We start from the raw sequence: 24,520 nt of genomic DNA, 5'->3' as shown, positions 1-24,520 counted from the left end.
CCAACAACAAACTAAGAACGAAAGCTAAAAACAAGAGATTAACATAAACTCAGAGATATCCAACCAAAAGCAGACATAAACTTCCATAATAACTATAAATAAGTCTGAATCCAGCAGATCAAAGCAAGAAACTAGAGTTGCGAAACTTAAAAACCAACAAGGTACTAAACGAAAGCAAATAAAATTGTTTCTTCGCCTCCACAAGGCGGTGTTACACAGCAAAATGACAATGACGACGATGAGAACCACGGTGGCCAGAATCCTCCATGTCCAAGTGCGCAGCAGTCGAAGATAAAAATTTGAAGTAGAGAACTAGAACTAGAGCTAGGAGAGCGTAGAAGTGGCTGTTCACGGATGTCTTGTTCTTCAAGGTCGAGCTCTTTATATATGTGAGGCTCTGATCCCTAGGGTATCCCTCTGGTGATTTTACGCCCTTGCCCTTTAGTAAGACTCTTTTAAAATAATCTGCTCTCGCTCCATTCTGCTCCTGTCGCCAACTTTTGATTCTCCCAGGTCCGAACGACGACTTCTGATTTTTGCTTCAATTTCATCTCTTTTGCATCTGCCAGGTCCGGTAACAGCAACTCCTGGGTCCGGCAGATTTACTACGCACCTGAACTCAATAACGCACATTAGCGCCCCAAATGCACATAATTTTAAGGAAACCGATGCATGGAACGAGCCTTATCAATGCCGTCAAGGGCAAAGAGCACATGGTTTGGAAGCTTAAGAAGGCCATTTATGGTCTCAAGCAAGCATCTAGATCATGGAATCAGTGCTTCGATCAAACTGTTCATAAGTTTGGATTCGAGAAATGCCCTAACGAAAGCTGCGTGTACAAGAAGGTAGAAAAAGGGAATGTGGTGTTCTTAGTTTTATATGTAGATGACATTCTTCTAATTGGAAACAATAAAAAGATGTTGTCATCAGTTCGAACTTGGTTGTCTAACCAGTTCGAGATGAAGGATATGGGAGATGCGGGTCACATCCTAGGTATCAAGGTCCTTAGGGATCGTGAGAAAAGGACGTTGTGCTTATCCCAAGAACCCTACATCGACACTGTACTTAGTCGTTTTAGCATGCAAGATGCCAAGAAAGGTTTCTTACCTTTTAGACATGACATCCATTTATCTCAAGAGATGTGTCCCAAGACAGCATCTGAGATAGCAGAGATGAGAAGGATACCATACGCTTCGGCAGTTGGTAGTCTCATGTATGCTATGCTTTGTACAAGACCTGATATTTGCTTTGTTGTTGGCATGGTAGCAAGATATCAATCAAATCCCGGCCAAGGACATTGGACTGCAGTAAAGAACATACTCAAGTACCTTAAACGGACTAAGGACTATGTTCTAGTTTACAAAGCAGGCGAGCTATGCCCTTTGGGATATACTGATTCAGACTTTCAAGCTGATCAGGACTCGAGGAAATCTACTTCTGGTTATGTGTTTACCTTAGGAGGTGGAGCCGTAATTTGGAAGAGTGTAAAGCAGAAATGCATTGCAGACTCTACCATGGAAGCCGAATATGTGGCCGCTTCGGAGGCTGCAAAGGAGGCTGTATGGCTCAAGAACTTTCTTATGGACTTAGGTGTGGTTACGAATCTGCCCAAGAGCATCATCATTTATTGTGACAATTCTGGTGCTGTGGCTAATTCGAAGGAACCAAGAGCTCACAAAGCGAGCAAACACATTGAGAGGAAGTATCATATCATCAGAGATATAGTGCAGAGAGGAGACATACAAGTGGTCAAGATTGCGTCAGAGAACAACCTGGCAGATCCTTTTACTAAGGCATTGGCGGTCAAACCGTTCGAGCGCCATGTAGAAGGAATGGGAGTTCGACTCGCTCGAGACCTCAACTCGCTTTCAGTATAAGTGGGAGAATTAGACGTAGTGCACATTTTTTTTTGTATACTCGAAAGCTGTTTTGAGTATAAGTGGGAGATTGTTAGAGTTTGTATACTAGAAATCACCTTTCGAGTGATTGAATACTGTTAAAACTCTCATTTTATTTTCCAAATGAATAAACAGATTATTTTTGTCATAATGTTGTTATATTTTACATTTAATGGATGTTAATTGCATATTTAAATGTATAAGTAATTTAACAAAGTCTAAGTCTTTGTTTTAGTAGACCGGTTGTGGGCGTCGTCCACTTTAAGGTAACATGGTCAGTTCTAAACAAAGAAAAAGAATAATTTCACAACCTAGATAGGCTTAGACTACCTATCGTGAAAGGTTGCAATGTCAGTCCGATTATTTCTAAGCCTTACTGAAATAAGATGACGTTGGTGTGGTATAGCACTGAATGGATCTAACAGCGAGACAGTCTTTATGCTATCTACTGAAAGACGAGGTCTCGTAAATTATTTCTCAATCAATGTACGTTAGCATTGAGCATACGGTATTGATTATGCACTACTTTGACTTACCAAATGGTGCGGGTTTTTCGCAACCCAATAAGCCTGGTATATTGGGTAGTGGTGATTAATATCTAGCGGTGCTAGGATTGCTATTATGTTGAATCGTGCGCGAGGTGAGTCTCGTTTGATAACGTCCTCAAGAGAAGCTTGAAATAAGGTTTTATTATTCGGAACCTAGCTAGTTGGAGTTTAATTACTCTATGAATAATAAATAAGATTTTCTTGCTGAGTCCTCTCTTGGAATAAATAAGATATTAATTAATTAAGTCCATAGCAGACAATAATTAATTAATGGATGTTTCTATCTTAAGCGCGGGAAATAAATATAATTTATTGGAAACCCGAAGTACTTGTAATTTCGGATTTGGATGGGAGTGCAGTATTACTTCTGTAGTGGCTGCTCGTAATATTCCAATTTTAAGCTTATATTAAATTGGGTTTAATTTAATTAGTAAAAAGCTAATTGGAGGAGCCCATATCCAAAGCCTTCCATAGATCCCTGTCTGGACCCAATATGTGACTTATTATAAATAGGAGAATAAAGGAGACAGAAAATACACTAATTATTTTCTCAAAATTTTCGGCCTCTACTCCTTGTAGTAGTCGAATTTTTCTCTCCTCCGAGGGAAAGGATTTCTGTCTTCTCTATTTAAGTCCTAGTGCGCTGGTGAGATCAGCCCACCCTGATATCAGTTCACAGTCCGGGAACCAGTCAGAAGATCCGTGGTTTTGTACTGAAGATCTTCACGAGGAGAAGGCGCTAGCTATCTTCGATTCTTTGGAGAATCATCAAGGTATAATGGCTAAACCTTAGAACAAACATGTTTTAGGTTTCAATTAATTTAAAGCATGTTATTATTTGAGTTATCAGCATGATACGTGAGATAATTACGCGAATAGAATTTGTCTAAATAATCCGCTAAATAGATCTGATTATTATGTAATTGATTTATGCATGCGCTTCCGCTGCCAACCCCTTCATATTCCCCAACGCGCTTGAAGCACACCGAATCCTCGCTCCACGTCCTTCCGTGCAGCTTCTTGGCGCGATGCGAAAAGCTCTTTCCTCTCATCCGTTGGGCAAGAGATCGTCTTCAAGAAGACTGGCCATCTCGGGTAAATGTCGTCGGCTAAGTAGTACCCCATATGATGCTGCCCTCCGTTGGCAGTGAACTTGATAACCGGTCCGTTACCATTGCATTGGTCGGTGAAGAGACTCGACGAGTTCAGCACATTGATGTCGTTGTTTGACCCAACCACGCCAAAGTGAGCATGCCAAATCCAAAGACCGTGGTCATCGTCGTGTGGGTACCCTTATACCCACTGGTGAATTGGCCTCTCCACGCTGTAGGACAATTCTTCCACTCCCAGTGCATACAATCAATACTCCCTGATAAGGCTCGTTTCATGCATTGGTTTAGGGTTAAAATTCTGTGCATTTGGGGCGCTAATGTGCGTTATTGAGTTCAGGTGCGAAGTAAATCTGCCGGACCCAGGAGTTGTCAAGTTACTCGGACCTGGCAGATGCAAAAGAGATAAAATTGAAGCAAAATCAGAAGTCGCCGTTCGGACCTGAGACAATCAAAAGTTTGCGACAGGAGCAGAATGGAGCGAGAGCAGAGTATTTTAAAGAATCTTACTCAAGGGCAAGAGCGTAAAATCACTAGAGGAATACCCTAGGGATCAGAGCATCGCATATATAAGGAGCTCAACCTTGAAGAACAAGGGAGACCGAAAACTGCCACTTCTATGCTCTCCTAGCTCTAGTTCTAGTTCCATACTTCAAATTTTCATTTTCGACTGCTGCGCACTTGGACATGGAGGATTCTGGCCACCGTGGTTCTCATCGTCGTCATTGTCATTTTGCTGTGTAACACCGCCTTGTGGAGGCGAAGAAACAATTTTATTTGCTTTCGTTTAGTACCTTGTTGGTTTTTAAGTTTCGCAACTCTAGTTTCTTGCTTTGATCCACTGGATTCAGACCTATTTCTAGTTATTATGGAAGTTTATGTTTGCTTTTGGTTGAATATCTCCGAGATTACGATCATCTCTTTCTTTTAGCTTTTGTTCTTTGCTTGTTGTTGGATGTTTGGAGCTGAGATCTGTTGGTTTGTTGTTGGAGGTTGGGGATTTGCACATGGAGATGTTTGGATTTGTTAAATCTTGGTGTTTCGGAGTTGAAGTTTCGTATATTTGGTGCTTGATGTTTACGTTGTGCATGATTATGACTATTTACTCTCTGTTCTTTGCATCCTTTAGGTCCAGTAGCGTAGATCTGTTAGTTTAGGCTTCAATTTCTTGTTTTAAGTCTAGATCTAAAGTTTGCTCTGTCTTCATGGTGTTTAAAACTCTGTTTTCTCTGCTATTCTCGTTTGATTCCCGAAGAAGATGAAGTTGTTGGTAGTTAGAACCAGATCTGCTTTATGTCAGTACTTTTCAGCATGTACTTTGCTTTTTCTGCATGTCCCTTAGACCTGTCAGTACGATCCACTTTGTCTCTTTTACTTTTCTGCATGCTTTTCCAGATGCTGGTAGTTTAAGGAAACTTGTCTTACTTTTTGCTTTATGTTTGTCTGTCCAAATTAGGAAAACCTTTCTAGTTAAGTTTATTTCAGCTGTTTGAGAACTTTAAAATATCGCAGTCTCTAAGTCATGTATGTTCCATACGCTCTCAGTTCTTAGACCCAGTAGGTAGAGTAAAGTTCTCCTGATCTATTAGACCCAGTAGGTAGAGTAAAGTTCTCCTGATCTATTAGACCCAGTAGGTAGAGTAAAGTTTTGCTTATCTCTCAGACCCAGTAGTTTTAAGTTCTCGACCCACAAAATTGCGTGGCAGCAGCCAACCCCTTTTTCCAAAACATCCTCAAATGCAGTTTCGTAACACCTTCGTCCTCGTGGGATCGATCCTTTACTTCCCTGTGCTAAGTTGTAGTATAGTGGGTTGAGGTTTTTGAAGGGGCAGAGTGCACCCAACGACCCCTTTCTGATAAGTTTCATGATCTTCTAGCCTCTGAAGTCTAGTCGAATCCTCTGAACCTGTTAGATCGAGTGACACATATCACACCGCACCTGCACTGCACTCTCTGGACCTGTCACTCCCTAACATTCCAGGAAAGTCGTGTACCGTATCGTGCATCTGCATCAGGTTCTGGCAATCTTGGGCATTCGGCTTGCGCAAATACGTGGCGTCGAAGGCGTCAATAACGCCCGCACAACAATTTACCAGACACTCCCGGCCAGTTGTATCCCCGACGTGAAGATACTCGTCGAACATGTCCGTCGTAGTGCCGTATGCCAACTGACGAATCGTAATCGTGCACTTTGTCAGCGGGGATAGACCCTTTCTATGGGGCGCATCTTCCCGCCGCTGGAAGTACTCGCCGCGCCCCTCCATCGCGTGAATAATCTAGAGAAACAGTTCTCACCGCATCCTAAACCGTCGGTGAAAAACCGACGGTCCCCACGGGGGCTGATCGGCGAAGTAGTCCTCGAACAAACGTTGATGAGCTAGGACATGCTCTCGACGAACGTATGTCCGTCGGCGGATGGGCCTCGGGACCTGCTCTTGGGCCTGCTGTTCGGCTTGCTCTTGCTCTTGTATTGCACGAATACCTGCGAGAATCTGGTTCCCGAAAGCAAATATTGCGTGTTCCATAGGCCGACCTATATCTTCCCCGGGAAATATTTTTGAAAAGTGAAGCGAAAGATATAAATTGCAATGGAGAGAGATTTGAGAGAGATGTGTGAGAGTTGTGTGAAAAATGATGAAATTTAAGGTATATTTATAGATTTGAAAAAAAAAATACAAAACGCTTGAGATCGGGCCAACGCGTCATCGGGCGTGGTTCTGCAGTGGAGGCCCTATCTCACGCCCGACGGATCGGGCGAGAGATCGGTCACGACCGAACTCTTGGTCGTCCTCGGGCATGCCCGACTTCTACAATGGATGCTCGATCATGCCCGAGCCCGATCTTGGCCGATCGGGCGTGAGATCGGGCATCCATTGTGGATGCTCTTAGATGTTCGATTTGTAAGATTGTATCTCGAGTTTAAATATGTACTCCCTCCGTCCCACATAATTTGACCCAATATTCTATTTCGGGCCGTCCCACATAATTTAACCCATTTCATTTTTACCATTTTTGGTAGTGGACCCCATATTTCACTAACTCATTCCTACTCACATTTTATTATAAAACTAATACTTTAAAAGTAGGACCCACATCCCACCAACTTTTTCAACTCACTTTTCATTAAATTTCTTAAAATCCGTGCCGAGTCAAAGTGTCCCAAATTATGTGGGACGTAGGGAGTAATATGTTTGGTACATGAGATTCAATTTCATAACTCAATCCTAAATGGATAATTATAAAATAGATAATTAATCATAGCTTAGTTAACACTAAAATAACCTCACAACTAAATTCTAAATTATATTTTACTATTATTTTTATTTAGAAAACCGAACATCGATTTATTATATATCCTAAAAGCTAATCTCAGTTATGTCTTTTTGATAGATCAAAGCTTCTTGTGCTTTGTGAGTCATAGATCGAATTAGAAGTCGACATATGTCCTTCAATTGATCTGTTCCTTGATATGAATTACCTAGAAAATAATAATCTTATTTTAATAATTCACCTTCAATTCGTTTCTCGATATTTGAATATTAAGCAATTTTTTCCGTCATGATAATAGTCTGTTCAATATTTGGGATTTATATTCAAATTACTTATATTATATTGTGCATATCATTTTATGGTGCCATAAATTGTTTTATAAGAATAGCAAAATGTTTCAACCAAACAAACTAATTCAAATAAATAACATATATTAATAATAACAAAAATTCAACTAAACAAACTAATCGTCAAATTACGTACGCTTCTATGTTCATTCTTAATAAATACTCTAACAGTTAGTACTTAAATCTCTAACTTCGAATCTTAAATATTTTTTAACTAATTATCAAATTACGTTTATAGATTTATTCTTAATATAAATAACGGCTACTTAAATAAAGGATATATAAATCGTACAAGTATAAATTAGATCGTTATCGGATCACCCCAATATCAACCCAACTCAATAAGGAGCTTATCTAAACCCAACCCAAATTCAAATTTTTATTGGGTCAGACCGATAACTTTATCATGAAAAATAAAATCAGTCTTGTAGCATATATATGATCAGTCTTTTAAATATGATCGCATCGCCACAAATCTTGACTAGTACTACTACCATGTTAGACCACCCTATCACATCCTTCAGAAAAAGACCACACTTACAAATATTTTACTATTTTGGAAGGAGGGATCGACAGGGTTATTTTCACTTCAAAATTGACTCAAAGGTGGCTTCTGATCTCATCGATCTAACGCTATAATGAGATTGTTATCCATGCATCGAATCTAGGCAAATAAAGTCCTAATTCAGTGTACTGAAATTAAATACTCCATATATAAGTAATGCTTTATTTTATTTTATCAAAAAAGATGGTGACACAAAAGCCGCCTTGGGCCTTCACCATTAATTAGCCCACGTGAATTTTGTGCTATTCCATTTTCAGCCCAGGGAGGAGAGGAATTCCACTACTATATATAAATAACAATCATACTAAGAAGAAACACACAATATTTTGGAAGAAATAAAAAAAATGGAAGGATCAGGCAATTTGAGTATGATATACTCAGTGAGGAGGAGGAGGAAGGAGGAGTGCCGGCGTCCGTTTCCGAGGAGGGGGAGAGTCAAGGCGGCGATCGTCACCGGATTGGCTCACTCTCTCTCCTCCATCTTTTCACGATCCCAATCTTGAGGCGGGCGGCACTGATCGGAGAAATTCTTTGTTTTTTTTGTGTGGATTTCTTCTTTTTTTAAGTAGTTTTGTACATGTAATATTGTGTTGTTGGTGCTATGAACACGACGTTTTTAACGTATGCGTGGAAAATCGATGCTAGCTAGTTTGATCGACAACAATACTTATTGCTCAAAAATAACTATTGAGTTATAGTTAAAAAGGGCATATTAGGGTCCTTACCGTACTAGTATTTATTTTAAAATGTGCACAGTAACAATGTAATTTTAAAAGAAACAAATCGATGATCGAAAAGGAAAATTAAGTAGTACTGTAATTTATATTGACATCCAAAGAGTATTATTTAAACTTATGATAAAATAAATTAATAGTAGTACTGTAATTCCATCGAACGAGAGACGCATCGGCATCAATCATGATTATTTTTATCCTTTTTCATTATCAAAACAACGTCTCATTTTCTACCTTATTTTAATATATAGATCTTTAAAATCCAAGCTGACATTTGATGAACGAAATTATCTTTCCTCTACTAAAAGTAAATCTTTTAAATATTTTTGGGAGTTTTATTATACTCCTTACTATTGATTATAAAAATCAATTGTTCAGAATTAGTTCACTTAAACGTCAATAGTTTAGGATTTAAAAGTAAAAAAAAAGGAATACATATAATAATACTACTTAAAATAATCTCTTCGTTGATGGATTCATATTTCATTTTGGGAAGTTCTAAGATAAGTGTGTCATTTTTTTGGTAAACATCAACACCTTTAACTAAACTTACTCAGTTCTTTCTCCTATTTTATTTTTTTTCCCTTCGTTTAAATAACTAAACGTCAATTTTTTAAATTTAATACTTCCTCCATCTGCCATTAGGAATCCCAGTTTACCATTTTAATTTTTTTGCGGTTAAAAGTATTGGTTCACTTTTACTATAAATAGTAGGTAAACCCTACATTCCACTAATTCATTTCACCCACATTTTATTATTATTGATTGGCGGACACACATGTCATCAAGGAGGGGCTTAAGCCCTTCCCTAATTAATTTTTTTACTATTTTAGTTGTATTATATTATAATTTTATTGGTATTTTGTGTAAAATGATGTACAAAAAGCTCCTATCAAAACACAAATTACAAGTAACTTATCATCTCATCCAAATTTAGAATATATAGCCCTAAAATAATACTCCCTCCGTCCCAGATAATTCGTCCCAGTTTTCCATTTCGGGCCGTCCCACATAATTTGTCCCATTTCACTTTTACCATTTTTGGTAGTGGACCTCATATTCCACTAACTCATTCCTACTCACATTTTATTATAAAACTAATATATAAAGGTAGGACTCATATTCCACTAACTTTTTCAACCCACTTTTCATTACAATTCTTAAAACCGTGCCCGGTCAAAGTGACCCGAATTATCCGGGACGGAGGGAGTAATTTTCTGCGTCCGTCATTGCTACTATTATAAAATAGGTCTCACATTACACTTTGTTTTATACTTCCTTCTATCCTTTAAATTTTGTCACATTTTGATCAGGCACGAGTTTCAAGAAATGTAATGAAAAATGAGTTGAAAAAGTTAGTGAGATGTGAATCCTACTTTCAAAGAGTTCTATTAGTTTTATAATAGTAGTAAAATGAGAGTAAAAATGAGTTAGTGGAATGTAAAGTCATTATAACGGAGAAAATAACAAAATTTCGAGGATGAAATAAATAACTTCTTTTTAAATCCGTGCCGAATTCTAATAGTAATACTGAACAAATGGAGTATGAAAATAAATGTCTCACGAGACTTACAGAGGTAATAAAAAGGAAAGTGTCAAAAAAGGGACGGATGTAGTAATATGGAAAAGCGTAATATTATTTGCAAAACAACTATTCATAGTACTCGGCTATATTTAGTATACTTGCCTATTCAATATTTATTAAAATCATATGCATCCAATTTGTAAAGGAATCAAGCTCCATGTGCAGCTGCAATCATAATGATCATAATCCCCAAATTACCCATCATATCATGACAAGAATATTCACAATCTAGCAGGGCAATAACGTAAAAACGTGTTCGTGCATTCAAAATAAGAGACAAATAAAAGTCACTGCAATCTGAGGGAGAGAGAGAGAAGAAGAGAAGGAATGGGATTTGAAGGGAAAGAGGGAGCAATGGCTACTGACTTTTTCTGGTCCTACACTGATGAGCCTCACGCTTCCCGCAGGAGGCAGATCCTCTCTCAATACCCTCAAATCAAGCAATTATTCGGCCCTGACCCCTTCGCTTTCCTTAAGGTTTGTTTATGCATTTTTCACGTTTTGCAATGTAGGTTTTTATTTCGAGAATTCATACGAGATCTGTGCTGAAACTCATTTTTGTGTTTGTTTTCTGCTGCATTCTGATTTTGGTGCATTTAATGTTGTGATTGAATCCTGAATTCATGTAAAGTTTTTAGCTGTTTTGTTGCCATTTTGTGATCAATGCTAGGGTTTTTGTTAGAAGTGATCTGTGATGGGGATTAAGCCATTCACTGCAAGAGGAAAATTACTTATTGAAGATAAAGAAATTTTACTCTGTAAAACTTAACTAGGGGAAAATGAATTTCATTTGTAATGTGGATTTAGTCTTCTTATTTGATCAGAACTTCAAAAATCTTTGCCTCCTAATATTGACAAGTGTTCTGAGATTCTTCTGCTAGTTTACTGTAACATTAGAATCTAAGTATAATAGTTGTTTGAGGAGTATCATTAGTATTTTGTATAGGAGACTCCCTTTTCTGTTTAGAGTGAGACAAGATCATTGTGTTCAAAATCCCCTGTTTTGGTTTTCCAATTTTGCATCTGTATGGATGATCAGTAGAGTCGAGGGTTGCTGTTTTGGGATTGGGAATTGGATGATTGTGCTAAACATGAACTTATTTAGCATTTGTCGTGTCTTTATACCGCAATGCACAGAATGCTTCGGAAAAGGTACGAGTAACTAGATTGGATAAAGCTTTACCTTGTATCCTTCATTGCAGATTGCTGCAGTTGTGTTGCTTCAGCTATGGACTGCTACTTTCTTGCACAACGCATCCTGGGTGAAGATACTTATAGTGGCATATTTCTTCGGCTCTTTCCTCAACCACAATCTTTTCTTGGCCATTCACGAGCTTAGCCACAACCTAGCCTTCTTGACTCCTGTCTACAACCGGTGGCTAGGAATCTTCGCCAACCTTCCCATTGGCGTGCCCATGTCCGTCACTTTCCAGAAGTACCACCTCGAGCACCATAGGTACCAAGGGGTGGACGGACTTGACATGGACGTCCCAAGTCTCACAGAAGCCAAGGTTGTGAGAAACACCGTCTCAAAATCCATATGGGTTGTTCTCCAACTATTTTTCTACGCTCTCCGGCCCCTCTTTCTCAAGCCTAAACCTCCCGGCATATGGGAGTTTATTAACTTCACTATCCAACTGGCCCTTGATGCTGCCATCGTTTGCCTCTTCGGCTGGAAATCCTTCAGTTATTTAATCCTGTCCACGTTTGTTGGAGGCGGGATGCACCCCATGGCCGGACACTTCATCTCAGAGCACTACGTGTTCAATCCGGATCAAGAGACGTATTCTTACTATGGCCCTCTCAACCTCATGACATGGAGCGTCGGCTACCACAATGAGCACCACGACTTCCCAAGAATCCCCGGGAGCAAGCTGCACAAGGTGAGGGAGATTGCACCCCAGTTTTACAAGGATCTTGATTCGTATCAGTCATGGAGCCAGGTGATCTACATGTACATAATGGATCGAACAGTCGGGCCATTTAGCCGGATGAAGAGGAGTCAGTCAGTGTTGGACAAGAGCAAGTCTGAATAGGCGTGTAAGATTTTTGAATATAGTGAATTTGTTTGTTATAATTCTTTTCTGAAGCTTTCGGCTGTTTACTTATGTACTAAGAAATTCTTGATGCTAATTATTTTTTGAGAAAGAATTTTGGATGAATTATTTTTCCATGATTTTGAATAGTCATATTTCTCTCTCTCATTAGCATAGCATCCAGATCAACTTCAGAGTGTTACATATTCAATTTTTTGGGAGCAGAAAACTTGGACTGATGCGAGAACCCCCATTTCAAGTCCACCTTTGGTTTGAAACAAAATCGACTTTTTCTTGAACCACTTTGTCTGGAATTGATATGTTTACCTAGGGATGTCAATCGGGCTAACCCGTTCGGGTTCGGGCCAGTCCACTCGGGTCGCCGGGCTATTTGGGTGCGGGCCATTCGGGTTATGGATTTTTCGGGTCATAAATTTTCAACCCTAACCCTAAATCGTCGGGTTTTGGGCTAACCCATCGGGCTATTCGGGCCTAAAAGCTTTCGAAAATAATCTCTTGTATCAAAATTTTCTTCTATAAAATGATTTTAAATTTTAGATACTTTTTTCTTTTTAGTTTAGAATCATATAAAATCTTCAAATTTTCATAGTTTTCTTCAATAATACTTGAAAAGAAGCCTTCATCTCGATCAACTACAATATAAATTAAAGCTTGTGTTCGTGTCATTATTATAGCATTGTTCGTAACTAATTCTTATGAATATTAAAAATCATATCTTACATGAATCATTATTAAAATGATAAATATATTAAAATTTTGATGGGTTAGTTCTTAATTTTGTATTGATTGGCTTTGGAGGTGGTAAGACACTAGTAGCAGATGATGAGACGGTGCAATAATGAGTTGAGATGGAACTTGAAAGCTGATATTGTGAGATCGAGTGGAAAAGTGTAGAATGAAGATTGAGGATTCAAAAATATAAAAATCCCTAAAATTTAATATTTTATAATTAAAACTCACAAACCATCGGGCCAACCCGCAACCCGTTCAGGCCGACCCGTTTAACCCGCCAACCCATTAGGGCCAACCCGTTTAGCCCGTTTTGTATCCGGCTAGTAAAGTTACAGCCCTAACCCGCTCATATTACCGGGTTGTTCAGGCCGGCCCACGGGTTTCGGGTTGAATTGACTTCCCTATGTTTAGCTAAAGATGCAAATAAAGTTTAAAAAATAGATTCAATCTAAGAACTAAATTAGAAGAGAAATTCAAGGCTCAACAAAAGTATTTGCTCTTCTGTATTGAATGCATCTTCTGTGTAGTTTTCTGTATTAATTAGTAGTATAATAAATAGTAATACATTCATCTCAAGCAATTCGCATTTTTCTTTTTCATTCCGTCCCAAGCGATTTGCACTATTTCTATTTTAAGTAAGAATTAAAATATATTTAATTAAGATATTAGTGTTAATTTAGTGTTATCTTATTACACTTGAAATACTGATTTAATTACACTAATTGCTCAAATCTTAATTTATTCTTTTGAATTCCAAATCTTAATATATGATCCAAAAAGAAAAGTGCTAGTAGAATGAGAGAGAGTACTAATCTTTATATCTTCTATTATTCGGGGAAAAACACCTCCAAACAAAAGCTACCCTCACTTTTATTTTATTATTACAAACTATTGGAACCCGAGCCGTCCTAAATTGAACCGTGATCAACGTTGTAATTTTAGTGAATACAACTTACAATGTGCTCAAATGCTGTTATGCGACTTCGAATTTTTACTGTAACCAGTCACCACGAGTAAAGCTTTTAAGTAAGAAATTCATACAATGCACACAGTAGTGCAGTTAGCCCTAAAAGTTGTCATCATCATAAAAATACCCAGAAAAAAATGCAATGCTGGGTTCTGAGGCCCTGTTGAGATATTTCTGTTGAAGAATCAGCACTAGACTGTTGTCAGATCATGCTTATGCAGAAGTGTTCAGAACCTCATCTCCACAAGGAACGTAGACGAGAGGGAGTCTGGACTCAGCAGCAGGTGGTCTCAGTTTCTCTTCAGGTGCAGGCTTTGGCGGTCTTGCGTGAACTTGTTTCAGTGTCTCTGCAGGAATATCAAACTGCAAGCCAAAAGAATAAAGCAATAGTTGAAGCATTATGTCAAATATTTATCTTGACCATTTACTTTCAAAGTGAGCTTGCCTACCTTGTAACTACAGCCAGCTACGCAAGAAGGAAAGCATTCCTGAAAGCAAGAATGCAATTAGGCACGACCAAGCAAACTGGAAGTGTTCAAGAAGTTGAGGTGGCACGAACCTCCGAGGACCTGGCAGAACCAGGGGAACGATCAATATACGCACTCCACTGCTTGTCCTTGAGGACAGGGTCTTTGTAGCATACCTTGTCACATTCTCCCAAACCTGAGTTTACATCAATAGCATCAGAGTTTCCTACTAAATTAATTACAACGCAAGAATACCACAGTGTTTGTAGTCTGTTTATAAGAAAAGAAATCAAACTGAAGATTGAAAATTGAAACTTACATTCGTCCCATGTCTCGCCATCAGCATCACATCCCTTTTTGCAGAACACTCTCCCTAAAGGAAATCAGCACATGATTAATCAGATAACCGCGAACAAATTCCAACAACAAAAAGCAGGATACTCAGATACAGGTCACGTATATTGACTTACTTATAGGAGTCAATGTTTGCAAACAACCAGCCATTTTACCTATTTTTATACCTGAAACCAACAATATCTCACACATACACTTCCTATATCATCGCATATGATAGAACTGACGATACCCGAAATGGTCATCCCAATAGAACTATTACAAGACACAACCGTTCTAGGGGCAGCCGTCCAGGTGGTTATGTGTCTCTTTCACAAATATATACCAAGTACTACAATAAAAACTGCCGCAAGAATACTGAAACGCCTGTATGGATAAATGCGTAATTTAACTAAGATATGGTTAGAAACATGGTTAAATGTCAAATTGGGAAAAATACAATAACTGATTGTCCTTACCAGGCTACTGCATATACGGTTCACAACCATCATGATTACTACCAGTTTGAGGTTATACTACATTACAAGAAATATCTATCAAATACATGTATGAAATACCCCTAAATACCTCAAAACTCTCCCACAAACAGCAATGCTGTCTTCTTTATACAGATTCAAAACAAAATAGTCCTCCACCCTCAAACACTTTGATCAGGGGTTCCAAAAACCTAACAAAAAAATATTGTTATTATATTTTTTTAAAAACTAATATTATGATTAACAAATTTCTGTCTTTACTAATATTATAACTAGGTATTTATCAATTGCAATGCGATGCACGAATGCAGCGAGAAATGGATGTTGTTTGTATCAAACTGAATCCCTCCACATTCGAGAATATTCTAATAGTAATTCACAAGTATTGACTACTGACAATATACTAGTTAGAAACGGCAGTACATGCAAATCGGGAAAAATACAGTGGTTCATGCACCATTCATAACTAATTCTCCTTCGTGAGATGCGGAACATCACAGCAATTACTTGTTTGACTACTGTCATCTCAAATACACATGCAAAATACTCCCAAATCCATTCTATGCTTCAAAGTAGAATTGTCTCTCATGACACAATGTCACAATATTAACCCCCGCTCTCTATATTCTTTGAAGACGACTGAGGCGCGTTGGGCCTCAATACCTCAGAACTCTCCTACAGGCCACAAGCAGCAATGCTGTCTCTCATATATAAATTCAAACCAAAATAATCCCATTTTCCATACAACTTGCTGTTACAATACAATCTTCAAACACAGATTTTACTCCATTTTGCTCAGAAGTTCAAAAACCTAACATCAAAACTCATGTTAATCATAAACATATTTCCATCTTTTTGATGGAATCGGCATACGGAAACTCCTTATCATTATCATTCGAGAATATTCTAACAATTTGAAAGTATTATCAGACAGAATCCAGGAAAATCAATCACACTCACACACAAAAAGCTTCTAAATCTTAACCCTAGACGCCCGGAATCGACATTTGCATGGAACACAAAACAAAGAAATTCAACAATATTTAAACAAGAAAAAGGTAAACAATTGAAATTACATGGGATTTGGAAGAGAGAAGCGTATTTATGGATGCACTGAGAGTTGCATGGAGGCGCCCATTGCTCTGGAGACTGGATTCTGGAATCATTCTCTGTGATTAATTCTTTGTTTTTGGTTGTAAGGAAATCAATGTGTTTCGACTCTCTGCACTGTAAAATGAATTGAAGAAAGCTGGCCTTCTTATTGGGCTGTATTCTAAAGTATTTTTTGAAATATATAAATCCAGATAACGGCTATAAAATACGAACAATTATTAACTTTTAAATTTCACTTTTTAATTTGATATTATACTAAAGCGAAACTTACTATTTTTAATTTTCGATTTTTTTAAAAGGTAAGTTAGGCATGATTATTTTATGAGTAGTGATTTAGAGACATAATGTCTTCATGACATAATACCCCTATGTCACTTTGACATAGCTATAGTTTATATCATGACTAATTTACCCTAATGCTATATTAAGTAAATTTAAACCACTAGATTATGATTCTTTCACATAATATAAAATTCTTAATACACATTAATACACTTCTTTGGATATATACATATTTTATATTATGATTACCGTAATATTGTTTGCAACGGAGGAGATATAATTATAGTGTACCATACCTACACATAACATAGGGAATAAAATATTTAATATTTAAACCATTAAGTTCTGATTGCAAAAAATATTTAGTTATCTAATATTAATAATTTTAACTTGTATATAAAATAAATGCAGCATCAATTTTTGAAAGCAAAACGTTTTCTTTCAATAAAAAGTTTTCTATCAAAAAATTTAATATTAAATTTAAATTTTATTTATCAATACCAAATTTATAACATAAATTTTAATAAACAAATATGAAATAGTTTTAATACTCCATAGAGTTTCTTTTTATAATTTTCTTATTAATCATAATCTATAATATATTATTACAACTTTTCTTCCTATTAAATTCAAACAAACTTAATAATTCTATCTTTTTGGCATTTTCAAACCTTTTATATTCATTTTAATTCAACGATTATAAAACTTGTAAATTTTTTACAATTCTTTATATTTTAGTTATTATTATGAGAAATTGAAATTATGAATGTGCAAAAACACATTATGCATTGGAGTTATAGTCTGTTTTATATAGAGTTTTTTTATTTATTCTAAAATGATTGTAGTTTTTCTTTTAAATTTGAGTTTAAGATATTGGAGTTAGATTTAAGAATGTAAAAAACCACGGTATGCATTGAAAATTGATTGTAACTTTAAAATTAAAAATTGTTAAAAATTTTAAAAAGTGAAATTATTGTTGTGATATTCTTAAAATAAAACAGTAAACTCAATTAGTATTAACATGTCATATATCAAATATAGTATATTCAATGAAATAGTGAATCAAGCATTAGAATTCTAATATTTTAGAAAAAAGGAGAAAATATTAATTATATGACTTTAAAATGCTAAATAGATTAGTTAAGAATATGTAACTTTTTGTCGGAGGTTTGATGCAACGTTCCAATACCAAAGGATTTAGTTATATCACAATTTTGAAAAGTAATGAATTAAAATCAAAATCAAAATCATAAACTTAATTAGTATAAATTTTTAATTTTGCAAAGTTTATCTAATATCATAAAAAGAAAAACATAAAATATTAAATAATATTTAAAATATTAAATAACTGAGTTAAAAACACGAGATAAATTTTAAATAACTGATTTAAAATATTTAAATAACTGTTATTGGAGTAATTTTTATTGAGATTCAACATAACATACCAAAAATTAATGAAAAAATTAGTGAGATAAGGAGAGAATAAATTGTGAATTAATTTCTTAAAGAATACGTTAATTTAGTTGACGGATATGGTGAACATAGTTTTAAATTTAATACTACTAGTTTATAAAATTACATAACCATTCAAAAATTTAATAAATTTTAAATTTTAGTTTTATTAGTTTTTCATTATAATTAACAAAAAAAAAGATGGTCAAAGTGATAAATTTTTCATTATCCTTCTTTTATTTCATTTTTCATATTTTCAAGCTTACAAGTGAATTTTTTAAAAAAGGGTTAAAACTCAAGAGTGGTAAAATTGAAAGTGGGTCCCAACTACTTCCATTTATATCTTGTGTAATTAAGCATTGAGATCTTAATGAATACTCCTATATATAGATAATCATAAATGCAAGGGCAATGGAGTATATAGACACACAATAATTTTTATTAAAAATAAAATATAATGCTTAATTACTACTTTAACCTCATTATGTCTTAGACATCATGTCTCCAAAACATTTTTCTTATTTTATACCACTAATGTTTACTAAAGTAGATATGATAATAGTATTATGACTGAGATTTATATAATTATTTGAGATCAAATATTTACTTTTTAGTTATTGCTACTTCCTTCTGTCTTCTTTTTCATTCCAAAATAAACTTTCTATACGACAAGAGTAATAGTACTATTAAGTTTAATTGAGACAGAATGGCCTATTTTTACCAGCACAATTAATTTAAACTAAAATAAAAGTTAAACAAAACCCTTAAATTATTAGTATTATCATTCACGCCCAGACGTTTTGTATTTTATAGCTTGAGTCGAGATCCAAAAATAGAATGAAATACGAAATGAGACACTAACAATGAACTGATGAAACGTTTTGAAGCGTTTAGCATATTACTACGCCAAACTGATACAAGAAATGGAAGGAAACTAATAGCTGTAAGATATACAATAAAATTAGCATGTGTGATTAACAATTCAAGATTGTACAGGCTACCGGACTCCGGTGGAACGACGTCGTCTTCTCTGATCCCGAGCTTGCGCCTGCTGAATGGAAAGAGGAGGCCGCCTATTGTGTGCCTACACATTTAGGTGAGATATCAAATATTGAAAAGCTATCCCTGCTGGAGGTGTTCAAGCTGAGTCTAATCCATCTGAAAACTCTCGTTCTAGTGTCAATCACCCAAAAACGCTCCTATAGCTTCTATACGATTATGTCTAAGCGATATCAGAATGCAGAAGGTCTGAAGGTGATTATATCTTATCATGTACTAGCTTGCAGACAGAAATAGATACATACCCCGATTTCAGTCACAAAACGGCAGGAAGAGCATTGAACTGCTGGTGCTCCATGTGGATACATAAGGAGCACTGCACAGCCTCCGCAATTTACTTGGCCAACTTCATGGGCTGCAGAAGGTTGGGTGACATCAGTCCAAGGGCTCAGACGACATAGTTAGGATATCAAAACCATCAAGGGCAAATTTCAACGTCCAACAGGCATAGGTCATCTTTTTCAGTGGAATGTGGAATGTGGAATGCGGATAATGAACAGGTTACTTAGACATGACAAATCTTTGTCTCGAAGCGACTGTCTTTTGCATCAAGCGAATGTTACCTGCTAGGACGAAATTGACTTCCTGGCATCCTGGGCATCTAATCCACTTTGCTCCTTGCGGATATAGACACAATTTGCGGCATGTACCACAAACTAGCTGTGCTTTCTCTGCTTCAGTACAACATTTCCAGTATGAATACAAGTATCAAAAGGTGAAAACCAAGCAGAAAATACAGTGTGCGTTCTTTGAAGGAACATGCTAATGTCAGAGCCCCTCTCTCTCTCTCTCTCTCACACACACAATAAATTAGCCATTGTAAAATTTTGACCATCATGATATCAAATATAGTAGTTCTTATCAAATCTGATGAATCAACTTTGCTTCAAGATTCTAAAAATTAAATCTGTATCAATTGTTTGAACATAAACCTTACCTTGCAACTTAAGCTCATATATATTTGATCAAACTTCAGTTCAACGAAAGTTAACACTAAACAGAGCATCCAAAACTGACAGGAAGGAGGAAGCTAAACTAAGCTTGCAAGTTTCTTTGAAGAAAATGTTTACTAAATGTGGAAGATTTAGATGCAGACTCTTTTCAACAAGATATGTATTCACCACAACTAGCAGGCACTAACTTAACAACAATTATGCATACCTGGAAATTGGAAATCAGTGATGAACGTACTCACCAGAAGATGATGATTTAGGCACTGGCGTCAACGAGTGTGGCTTTGACTGAAGCTGTTGAAGAGGAGATGCAGGCTGGAGCATAGGTGTTGGTCTCTTCTCCTCATTCTTATTTTCTTCTTCATTGTTTACTGCATTTAAATAGCAGAGCAAGGACAAAATCTGTCAAAGCTAATATATAAACTTCATTTAGCATAACTCCTACATAATAATTTCAATGAAGCATAAATAATTTCAATTAATAAACAACATGCCATAGGAAACCGGTACATTTTGCCTCATTACAGAGAGCAGAACTTGAAATGACCCAGAACAGAAGGCATGAATCATTATTCCATAAATAGTAGTCGTCAGAGAAGAATTCGTCCTATGAAATGGAAGAGATCTACTGAACACAAGGAAAAGTGAACATGAAAATTAGAATTTATTACACGGCAAGGTATCCAACAAACATACCAGAAGGTTGTTCGGATAACAGCAGCTGCTGTGTTGGAGGTGTAGCTGGCGAAGACTGCCCTGGCGTGGGCATCTTTTCTGATTCGGATTGATGCATTTCATCATCCATTTCTGTAGTTTTTGGTTTGCTTCCCATTTCACAATCTAAAATGTCCAAGTTAGCTGTCTCTGGTACTACTCATCAAGCAAACATACATGCAGCTGTTACACATTGTGGGCCAATTCCTATTAAAAATGACCAAATATTTACACATTTCACCAGCTTCTATCACCAGAGGTTAAATATCCAGATTCCAGACACATTGATGCATATGATTTCAGATCTTTAAATCTTTTCTTATGTAATTTACATAATTTCACCAGCTTCTATAGCTGGAGGTTAAGTATCCAGAAACATTAATGCTATGTTCATGCTGAGAGAGTTTCGAATGGTTGTCCGAAAGCAAAGAGTCTAGTGGCTGCTCTAGATTAATTAACAGTAGTCTAGGAAAGAAAAGTCAAAACTAGTGTTGATGAATTATGTTTGTTTAGGAAAGCCTGAAAGGAACTTGAAACTAGTACAACTAAGTAGCGGCATCAGCTCTGTTGTCAGTAAAGTGATAGCAGAGTTGAGTTCTCAACTTAACTCAGGGGTGCTTCAGTTATCACATTCCCTGATCATTCAGCATACTTTTTTTAGCTGTGGATCATTCAGTATTACTAATATTATGTACGGAGTATCATATTCATATTATCTTAATTTGCATCACCAATCCAACATGAAAATCTGTCGAGGATGACAGATCCAGTAGACTCAAAAGCAATCATTCTTCTGACTAAAAGGAAATTGCACAATACAATGCTAGTATATTATTACAATTTTCATGGATTGAATATATACAATACACATAAGATGCATTTCATTATATGGACAAGTGGACACTATACCCTCTTGAAGAGAATGCATCATAAATAAGTTAATGTGGCATTCAAAATAGAAACAAAGAATTCAAGGCATAACTCACTGGAAGACACAGTTGATGGCGGCTGCAGTGGTGGTGTTTGTGGTTGTGGCATCTGACACGGCAGCACTGACTCCCATCCAGGTGGTGGACCTTCATCTAAGTCTTCATTGCTCTCCTCCTTTACATCTGAGATGTCCGGGGTAACAAATCTAAGACATGGTACACAAAGTATAGAAAGAATATAACCACAAAATGAATCAGGTTTATGCTCATAGAAGAGTTCACAGGCAAAAACATCCCACATGCAATTCTCATTTTCCAAATCATTTAAATAATCATTAATCATTATTCAATGGAAAAGCAACATTTAATCAAATTACTTAAGAGGTGTAAGTTGAACTTATAAATGTATCTACCTAGTCTAGTCTGATAATTAAATTACACTAGAAGAATGATACCAAGATGATTCACAAACCAAAACCATTAAATAGCAAATAAAACTGCAACCTATTGGGCCTGGTGTTGTGTTTTCCAATGCATTTACAAGTTTACCAAACTCCCATCCAGGTGGTGGCCCATCATCATCGTCATCATCATCATCTTCATCCATGTCGTCTTGTTTGCTGCTTGTCATATCTGATAATGTAATGAATTAATTTTTCTTAGACTGATATTTCAGGTACGCAAACAAAGCTAACATGAAATAATCACAAATGAAGAGGATTCATTAAAGTAGCTTTAAAAAGTCCAAAGGGAGAGATACAGAAAAGGTCTTATATCAAACATAGCAGAAAAGAGTCCAGTTATTACTTGAAGCCAATGCAACACAAAAAGATAACTGCTGGAGAAGTTATATAACTAGTTGATTTCATTGATTTTTGACAACAAAAACTACAAAAATGGACATAGATATTTTTCTTCCCCTATTCTTGGTTGATAAAGAGCCAAGTATCCAATGATATATTAATAATTATAGCTCTGTGTCCCTCTGTTCTTTCTTATCCTACCTCCTACTGCTAGATTTTGCAAGCTTAAAAACATTGTCAACAAATGCCACATGCCAATCTAACGCAGCGTCCATAACATTGATATACAGAATGTAGCAATCCTTGCACAGAGATAGGGTAACACCGCAATCCACCTTCCCCAAAAGCCAAAAGGACAAGCCTATAGCATCTTTAACTAAAATCAATTCCAGAAGTTGTATAATTGTTCAATGTTCACGAAAATCGACTAAACAAAGCTATAAATCTATCCAAAGCAGAATAGTAGCTCATGAAATCCCTAAAACACGGCTAACAACGATACGATCATGAAAAGAGGTTGTTTATACTGGAGTAAACCACAATATGACTGTACTCAGCAAGATGCTATTATTATTTTGTTTTGTTTTGATTTTTAGAAGAAAACCTAAGTAGTCGAGTAACAAGAGAGTGGGGTAATAGAAGATTATAAAGTAAATTGTTGAAGAAAATAAGTTTAGCTCCTAATTTAGACCTAACCAGAAGAAGGAAGTAATTGAGGGGGTTCGGGGGCGACGAAGTCGAATCCAGGCGGCGGTCCATCCTCTTCGTCTTCGTCGTCGTAATCCGGCGGCTGAAGAGTGAGAATGCACTGGAATCCAGGCGGAGGACCGTCATCGTCATCGTCTTCCTCTTCTTCTTCTACCACTACTTCCTCGGCGGCATTAACAGCTGCTGCTGCTGCTATTTCCTCTTCTTCTACCATGCTAATGTCCTCTCCCATCCCTCTCTCTCTCAGAGTCTCAGTGCTGATTTGAATAGAGTCGCTTTGAATTTATGCAGAGCCTTCACAAATCACAACTACACCTTTATAATTTACATATGCCAGGCGATGATATTATATATACGAGTTTTAATTGAAAGTTTAACGATTTACATCAAATTTTTAGGCCTATTTGTTTTGTAATCTGATAATATGGATTTTATCCTATTTCTTTATTTTCACTTTCTACTAGTATTTGAAATTCAAATAAGAACAAATATCTATTATTTAAGCATAAAAAACAAAATAAGATAACATGGTAAATTAAATTCTACTTATTTACATATATAATGACGTATTTATGATAATTATCGTTATAAAGATTTATAATTATAGTAAATTTATTAGTACATTTATAAACTTATTATAATAATAAAAATTTATAATTATACTATATTAGTAAAGTGTTTTGAATTTAAGTTATTTAAGTTTAAATATCTTTATTATATTTAATCATTATCAGTATGGCTTCTATATGTGGTTTTATTTAATACATTAAAAATATACTCCCTCTATCTCACTGCAAGTTAAAGTGACACTATCTAAATGAAGATAGAGTAAAGTAAAACACGGAATAAAGTATAGAAGTTTTTAATATGCATCTTATTAATCTAATATATTTATTAATTAATATTTTATAATTAATTTGCATATGTATGGTATTGGTAATAATCTAATTATAAAAATTTGAGAGAATATGAAATCATTGACAATCTCATTTTAAGATTTAAATAAGTTAAATTTAATATAGTTTTACTCTTTCATTAATGATCAATTTTTATATTGGTAAACTCACTTTCTATATTCATATGTTAATTTTCTTTTATAATAGTAATTTATTTTTATTAAAATTTTAAACTACCTATAATCGATATACATACTTTGATTCAATTTTATGTTTATTATCACAAACGATGCTATTGTGTTAAATTAATTTTGAATTTACTATATATATTTGTTAATACAAGGCTAAATTATTGATGCACATGTCATGAAGATATTTTTTAATTTTAAACTTGAACCAATTTTTATAAAAATAAATAAATAGTTCGTGCATTGCACAACTGTTACATTAATTTATTTAATAAGGTAATTATTTTAAAATTATAATAAGGTAGTTATTTTTA

General features: G+C 35.7%; 3 protein-coding genes across 5 annotated transcripts; 1 reads left to right on the top strand and 2 right to left on the bottom strand.

The window, feature by feature from the left end:
* The first annotated feature begins 10,374 nt into the window (after window positions 1-10,374).
* On the top strand, window positions 10,375-12,218 carry LOC125193089 (sphingolipid delta(4)-desaturase DES1-like). The gene is made up of 2 exons (XM_048090818.1): window positions 10,375-10,533; window positions 11,259-12,218. The coding sequence occupies exons 1-2, from the start codon at window positions 10,384-10,386 to the stop codon at window positions 12,090-12,092; spliced, it is 984 nt and encodes a 327-aa protein (XP_047946775.1). The 5' UTR covers window positions 10,375-10,383; the 3' UTR covers window positions 12,093-12,218.
* Window positions 12,219-13,718: 1,500 nt separating this feature from the next.
* Window positions 13,719-16,798, bottom strand: LOC125195214. The gene is made up of 6 exons (XM_048093395.1): window positions 16,754-16,798; window positions 16,186-16,336; window positions 14,599-14,652; window positions 14,372-14,475; window positions 14,262-14,300; window positions 13,719-14,175 (listed from the first exon to the last, which is right to left on the bottom strand). Exons 1-6 carry the CDS (start codon window positions 16,796-16,798, stop codon window positions 14,026-14,028), a joined length of 543 nt encoding a protein of 180 aa, XP_047949352.1. The 3' UTR covers window positions 13,719-14,025.
* A 1,996-nt stretch (window positions 16,799-18,794) lies between these two features.
* Window positions 18,795-23,426, bottom strand: LOC125191780 (proline-, glutamic acid- and leucine-rich protein 1-like). Of its 3 annotated transcripts, none has more exons than XM_048089191.1 (8): window positions 23,111-23,426; window positions 22,116-22,244; window positions 21,669-21,794; window positions 20,665-20,838; window positions 20,211-20,339; window positions 19,579-19,689; window positions 19,261-19,370; window positions 18,795-19,040 (listed from the first exon to the last, which is right to left on the bottom strand). In XM_048089191.1, exons 1-8 carry the CDS (start codon window positions 23,352-23,354, stop codon window positions 18,954-18,956), a joined length of 1,110 nt encoding a protein of 369 aa, XP_047945148.1. In that variant the 5' UTR covers window positions 23,355-23,426; the 3' UTR covers window positions 18,795-18,953. The 3 variants fall into 3 exon arrangements, with proteins under 3 accessions (XP_047945148.1, XP_047945149.1, XP_047945150.1); XM_048089192.1 differs by having other exon boundaries at window positions 19,579-19,686; XM_048089193.1 differs by having other exon boundaries at window positions 20,665-20,808.
* Window positions 23,427-24,520: the final 1,094 nt, after the last annotated feature.

Source organism: Salvia hispanica, chromosome 6, assembly GCF_023119035.1.
Source record: "Salvia hispanica cultivar TCC Black 2014 chromosome 6, UniMelb_Shisp_WGS_1.0, whole genome shotgun sequence".
Taxonomy (NCBI): Eukaryota; Viridiplantae; Streptophyta; class Magnoliopsida; order Lamiales; family Lamiaceae; genus Salvia; species Salvia hispanica.
Note: the sequence above shows the minus strand (reverse complement) of the source record. Positions and strands in the feature narration are given on the sequence as shown.

Excerpts from the sequence above, each read along its gene's own strand:
- LOC125193089 (XM_048090818.1), top strand. The coding sequence starts at position 10,384 with ATGGGATTTGAAGGGAAAGAGGGAGCAATGGCTACTGACTTTTTCTGG. Across the intron at positions 10,534-11,258 it reads ACCCCTTCGCTTTCCTTAAG|ATTGCTGCAGTTGTGTTGCT; the intron begins GTTTGTTTATGC and ends CCTTCATTGCAG.
- LOC125195214 (XM_048093395.1), bottom strand. The coding sequence starts at position 16,798 with ATGGTACACTATAATTATATCTCCTCCGTTGCAAACAATATTACG. Across the intron at positions 14,476-14,598 it reads TGGCGAGACATGGGACGAAT|GTTTGGGAGAATGTGACAAG; the intron begins GTAAGTTTCAAT and ends ATGTAAACTCAG. Across the intron at positions 14,301-14,371 it reads GTTCTGCCAGGTCCTCGGAG|GAATGCTTTCCTTCTTGCGT; the intron begins GTTCGTGCCACC and ends TCTTGCTTTCAG.
- LOC125191780 (XM_048089191.1), bottom strand. The coding sequence starts at position 23,354 with ATGGGAGAGGACATTAGCATGGTAGAAGAAGAGGAAATAGCAGCAGCA. Across the intron at positions 22,245-23,110 it reads TCAATTACTTCCTTCTTCTG|ATATGACAAGCAGCAAACAA; the intron begins GTTAGGTCTAAA and ends TTACATTATCAG. Across the intron at positions 20,340-20,664 it reads GTTATCCGAACAACCTTCTG|TAAACAATGAAGAAGAAAAT; the intron begins GTATGTTTGTTG and ends ATTTAAATGCAG.